This window comes from Echinops telfairi, unplaced genomic scaffold (assembly GCF_000313985.2).
Source record: "Echinops telfairi isolate 266 unplaced genomic scaffold, ASM31398v2 ScPeMD7_3;HRSCAF=10, whole genome shotgun sequence".
Taxonomy (NCBI): domain Eukaryota; kingdom Metazoa; phylum Chordata; class Mammalia; order Afrosoricida; family Tenrecidae; genus Echinops; species Echinops telfairi.
This window is the reverse complement of record NW_022103899.1, coordinates 11,644,291-11,650,290: the sequence shown is the minus strand read 5'-3', so window position 1 is coordinate 11,650,290 and position 6,000 is coordinate 11,644,291. Positions and strand designations below refer to the sequence as shown.

General features: G+C 35.4%; 1 protein-coding gene across 1 annotated transcript in view; it reads right to left on the bottom strand.

Annotated features, from left to right (window-relative positions):
• Positions 1–6,000, bottom strand: part of FSIP2 (fibrous sheath interacting protein 2) — an 83,750-nt gene that overhangs the window by 55,987 nt on the left and 21,763 nt on the right. The window contains exon 10 of the mRNA XM_045296519.1: positions 3,548–3,663. Within this exon, the coding sequence (XP_045152454.1) occupies positions 3,548–3,663 (116 nt within the window). The remainder of the gene's footprint in view (positions 1–3,547; positions 3,664–6,000) is intronic.

Sequence of the window (6,000 nt, the reverse complement as noted above, 5' to 3'; positions counted from 1 at the left end):
ATTTCCCCATCCTCATATATTTGCATATGTACATGTCTTTATCTAGACATCTATAAATGCCCTTTGTCTCCCAGCTCTTTCCTCTGTTTCCCTTGATTTTCCTCCAATTCAGGAGGCTTTTTAGTCAAGGTCATAGCACTTCAAATATGTTGGGCAAAATTAAGGTCTTCAAATTCCCAAAGATGTTAATGTAGCTACTGAGACAGCAACACAGTGCCCTCATAACCCAGGATAGACTTGCATACATTTCATTTAAAAAGAAGTTGCACTACACAGAAGATAAAGGGAATATTATAAAATTTATTTGTTATGCATAATTTACTCTGTTAATTATTATGCATTATAAGACATGGAAAATTAAGTCACTTTCTAATCTAATCAAGAAAATTTCTTCAGGGAAAATTTATTTCCAGGTTATTGAAATTTCTTTCGAACCAAGTTAACTTTTTAATGCACCCAAACCAGTTAACACTGTGCTAATGAACCAAAGATGTGAATTTTATCTATGTAATAGCAAATTAGCAACCCCCAAATACATATCATGTCCAGAGGCTTCAGCCTGAATCTTGGCTGTCTATTTACAAGTCATTGATCACTTCGCCAAAAGCGATGGATGTCTTTTGAAAAAAAAAAATTCTGTTAGCAAAAGCAGAAAAAAATATTTTTGAAAGCTCGATATTTCCTCTGAAGGTCGCGGGTGAATAATCCAGGGATATTAATATTTTACTAAAAAATGAAAAATTATTGGACATTATGCTTTATGGCCTATCATTTAAAAAGATGGCTTTGTACCAATGACAATAACGAAATTATACCTCATGCATTCTGTCTGAATCTGGAGCAAAAGGCTTGGAAAACTTTCTTGTGGGTGAACTATGAGAAGAAGTTACTGAAGCTTTAGCTGAGACGTTTATTACTCCTAAAAAAGAAGAGATAACTTTCAATATAATAAAATAGTGCAGCTAGAACAAAGATGAATATCTAGTGAGTCCAGGTGTCTCCAAGTTCTCCCGATGAAGCTGCTAGAGACTGGAATGACCACAACTGGGCGCTTTTATTTATTTATTTTTTTAACGTTTTTAAAAAATCATACAACTCTTATCACAATCCATATTTACACATCAATTGTGTAAAGCGCTTTTGTACATTCATTGCCCTCATCATTCTCAAAACATTTCTTCTCCACTTAAACCCCCAGCATTAGGTCCTCATTTTTCCCCTCCCTCCTTGCTCCCCCCTCCCTCATGAGCCCTTGATAGTTTATAAATTGGTATTTTGTCATATCTTGCCCTGTCCAACGTCTCCCTTCACCCACTTTCCAGTTGTCCGTCCCCCAGGGAGGAGGTCACATATAGTTCCTTGTGATTGGTTCCCTCTTTCCTACCCACTCTCCCTCTACCCTCCCTGTTTTGCCACTCACACCACTGGTCCTGAAGGGCTCATCCACCCTGGATTCCCTGGATTTCCAGTTCCTATCTGTACCAGTGTACATCCTCTGGTCTAGCCAGACTTGCAAGGTTGAATTCAAGTCATGGTAGTGAGAGTGGGGAGGAAACATTTAGGAACTAGAGGAAAGTTGTATTTTGTATCGTTGTTACATCACACTGGGTGCTTTTATTTATATGAGTACAAGCAGGCTGACATTTTCTGATGTTCTTGGTCTACAGATGTACAATGTTTAACCACTTACTTTCGGGAAAATCCTGATATTCTTAACTTCTGATCCTTGTTTAATTTATTCTACCGACCGAGTCTCCTGCCACTCCCCCAGCTCATTTGCAGAATAAGATGCTTGTATTCAATCAGTAGTCCATGAGAAACCACCGAGGAAATGAATGGGGAATCACCAAAGCTGTACTTTAGGAAGGTTGCTCTTACAGGGAAATGTATGGATTAGTAAAAGAGAGAGAAGGGATTGTAAGAAACGATGTAATTTTCAAGGGTAGGAGCCAAAGGAATCCAAAAGAGAGGAAGACAAAAGAAATCCAGGAGATATGTTACACAGAAAAGGGATGCTTTCTGATGCAGAGTACAAGAAAGACAAAGAGTCAAAGACGAGTCAGGGTTTCTACCTGTGCACATCAGAACATTAAGCAACGAGGACTCTGGCTTGGTGTATAATCCATTCGAGGCGTCTGTTTGCGAGGCGTGGGAAGATGTCTGTGGCTCTTTAGCAGGCTATGGAAGGCATCCAGGACGCCAGCCAGAGAGGAAAGGACTTAGATAATGTCTAGTCAATTCCAGAAAAGGTCTGAAACAGGAGGATGTTTTCCAGGAGGAAAGATGGTTACCGTCCTGAGGAGAGTACTTTGAACTACAGCATACCAGAAACTTACTCTATCCTTCCAGACAGGTACCACAGAGGCACTAATTTCTCCAGACTCCGCAACTCCAGAAAGCATACAAATTCAGTACGCCCCAAATCAAACCTGCCGTCGGTTCTTTTTCATTGAGATCCTCAGAGCAGAGTAAAACTGCCCCATAGTTTTCAAAGCCGTAGATATTTGCAGCAGTAGACTATCGCTCTCTCCTGTGGTTCAGCTGGTGGGTTGACCATTTGAAAATATTATATAATTTTATAGCTTTTTATTTTCTAAAACAAGAAATTTTATAATGAGGTAAAACACATCTTTTGAAAAATATATAAGATGAAACCATTTACTTGACAATTTTCAGAAACAATTATAAATATTTTTCATTTTCTTACCTTTATCATAAAAAGTACTTGATTTATAAGTTGTCATTCCATCATTCTGTACAGTATAACATGCAAGAGAAGAACATTCCTGTAATTACATTTCTGGATAGAGTTACCTTCTATCAGCCAACCAAAGGAAACATTCATTATTGTTCTGGTTTTCCTTCTAGCCTCTAATTCTCTCACAGAAATTGTCTCAAGGGCAGTGCATATTATTAATCTCCTACTAAAGAACTTTCACAGGTAGCTCAAACCTAACTATTAAAACCTAAACTTAATGTAGCAATGTATAACTGACTCCTGCTTAGCATTTCATATTTTATTTAAAGACATGGTGGTCCTCTCAGTATTGCCTCTTAGACGGTCATTCAATTTGTTTCAGAGAAATTCAGTCTAATCTAATCCAATCCAGTGATCACTGAGCACACTCACTAGTTAGACAGAAAATAATGTCTCATGATAAAATATTATTTTATTGTAAAGATAATTATGTCATAGTTTCCTAGACAATGGATGTTTCAAGAGATATGATTATCTTATATTTGTATCCAAAGTGACCAAATGTCTTCATATCATTAGCACAGGCCCGGGGCAACTGTAGATACTCCATCAACATTGGCTGTTATTATAAGTAAAATTATACAATATCCATTTGAACTACTTCCTGTTAAATTTCACAAGACTTTTAGCATCAGAGCTAAATCCATCGCGGATAGGAACCAATCTCACATTCAGATCCCAGTAGTATCAAGGAATCAGTTCCATTCTAGAGAGAGAGAACCTCCATAGAAGTAAAAGCTAACAAGATAAATAATGATCATATCCAATGTTTGAAATAGCACTTTATACCTTTTGTTCTGTACCATTATCCTCTATATCTGGGTGATAAAGGACTGAAGTTCCTGATCTTTTGGAAAGATTCAATGAGCTTCGTTGACAATGGGAAACGTTATTTGTTGTAAATCCTAAAAGTAAAAGAAATCTCATCATTTAAAACAACTTTATTGATTCAACATAATAGCCTACTATTCCCTTATTGAGTTTTTTTGGTTTGCTATTTCGTATGTCTGATTCTTGAAAACAAAATTGATCATATTGTCTGGCTGGGTGTTCAATGAATATAGACAGAAAACATAGGATATTTATAATAGTAAGGGGTGGCAAGGGGCATATATGTAGTACGTTTTCTACATTCCACTTAATAAGGTAAACAGTAGATTGTGTGACATTATATCTAGTGTAATTGTAGAATACCTAAAAATCTATGCAAACAGATAAAGTAAAACTTTCAAAATGAATCCTCTGCTAGTCATGCATACTGGAATCAAAATTTTAAAACATGTTACCCCTCACCCCAAATAAAGTATTTATGTATAAATACAGAATAACAAATATAGCATTTATGGGCTAAAGCCTATAAAGTACTAATAAAAGAAAGTAAAGCAGACTGAAATACATGAAAAGACATACCATGTTCATGAAACGTGAGATCCAGATCCCTACATACCTTTTTTTCTCTTTAAATTGAAGTGTAGTTTCAGTGAAATATCATTTTAAAATCCGAGGATAATTTTTGTATAGATACGGATTTTATAGTAAATGCTTAATGAATTAAAATAGCTATCTCACAATTTTGAGAGAAAAAGATAAAGTTGGTAGAATTGCATTATCCAATTTTCATACTTAATACAAATCTAACTACAATACAAATTTGTCATGTGGGAGCACTATGAATAAAAATCAACATGACAATAACTAACAAAAATAATAATCTAATCAAGGCGAGTTAGATACTGTCAAAGGAACAGACACGTAGATATATAAAGCCAAAAATTAAAAGACAAATGACAGACTGGTAGAAAATATTTGTGTATATCCAGAACATATAGACTAGTCACAAATCAACAGCAAAAGCCCCCAATTTTTAAAAAATATTAAGTGAGCACATTACTAAACCGGATTTACAAAACGCAGAGAAAGAACACACAAAAAAGATTATATTCTTAGTCATCAGATACATACAAACTAGGCCACGATGAGATGCCTAGTAGAATTGCAAAAAAACAACAAAACCAACCGAAGAGCTCACGCACAGACAATATGAAGAAACGCCGGTGGTGCACACATGGGTCACCAGGAGTCAGAGCCAACTAAAAACAACTGTTTGCTTTTCAAAATTTTGTTTTTGTAAATAGTTTGGCAGTTCCTTGTAAACTTAAACTTAAAAATAGTTTGGCAGTTCCTTGTACACTTACTATACCCCAAACCAGTTATATCGAGTTGATTCTGATTCATGGAAATCTATGTGATTCCATATGTCCCAGAATTCTCTTGTTCATGTGCTTGTACAATAAAGATAAACAACATGCTTCTATTGAGCCTATCCATAATTGCTAAATCCTGTTGTGAAAAATCCAAATTTCCCTCAATTGTTGGATGCATTAAAAAAAAAAAAAACCTTTGCAAGGAAGAAGAAAATGTCCTAGATTTGAATGTGGTGATAATTGTACAACTCTTCTTGGTATGACTGAATTATTGAATTGTATGATATGTGGATGAAGTGTTAATAAAATTAGTTAGAAAAACCCTCTAACACACATATACAATGAAACAGTATTCAACAATATAAATGGACAATCATTAAGTCATGTAGTAGTTGCAGTTATAGGCAATCAAGAATAAATTTTAATTAAAATGATTATGCTGAATGACCAAAATCCATCCTCAAAAGGTATATGATTCTATTTATGTAACTTTTTCTTAAGGGTATTGAAGATCAGGAGATATAAGTGAATATATATTATGTAACAGTATATATAATATATATACATCCTATAAGTTATGTTGAGTGAAAGAAGCGATCTTAACAAGATTAAATACTACTTGATTTTATGTAATAGTATCCTAATAGGATATATGTATATGTATGCACATATATATTGATCCCAACGGATCTTCCAGCATCACAGTAGCACACAGCATGGCAAACTCTATATACCACTATATATCACCATTGGTCTTTCAGTGTGCCATGCCAGGTGCTACTCGGATGCTGGAAGATATGTCACTGGCATTTCAAATACCATCAGGGTTACCAAAAGGGAAAAGGTTTCCGTGGAGTTTCCAGATTAAGAACAGACAAGAAAGGAGTCAGCTTCCCACTTTTGAGCAGGAAGTCACTTATAAATTTATGCATAGGTTTGAAACATTGTCAGATCCTGAAGGCTTGGTGAAGGAAAGCAGAACATGAGTAGAGGTGGTGCCAGATGATGGGTATCTTTGTTAGAGGACGTTCAAAATGT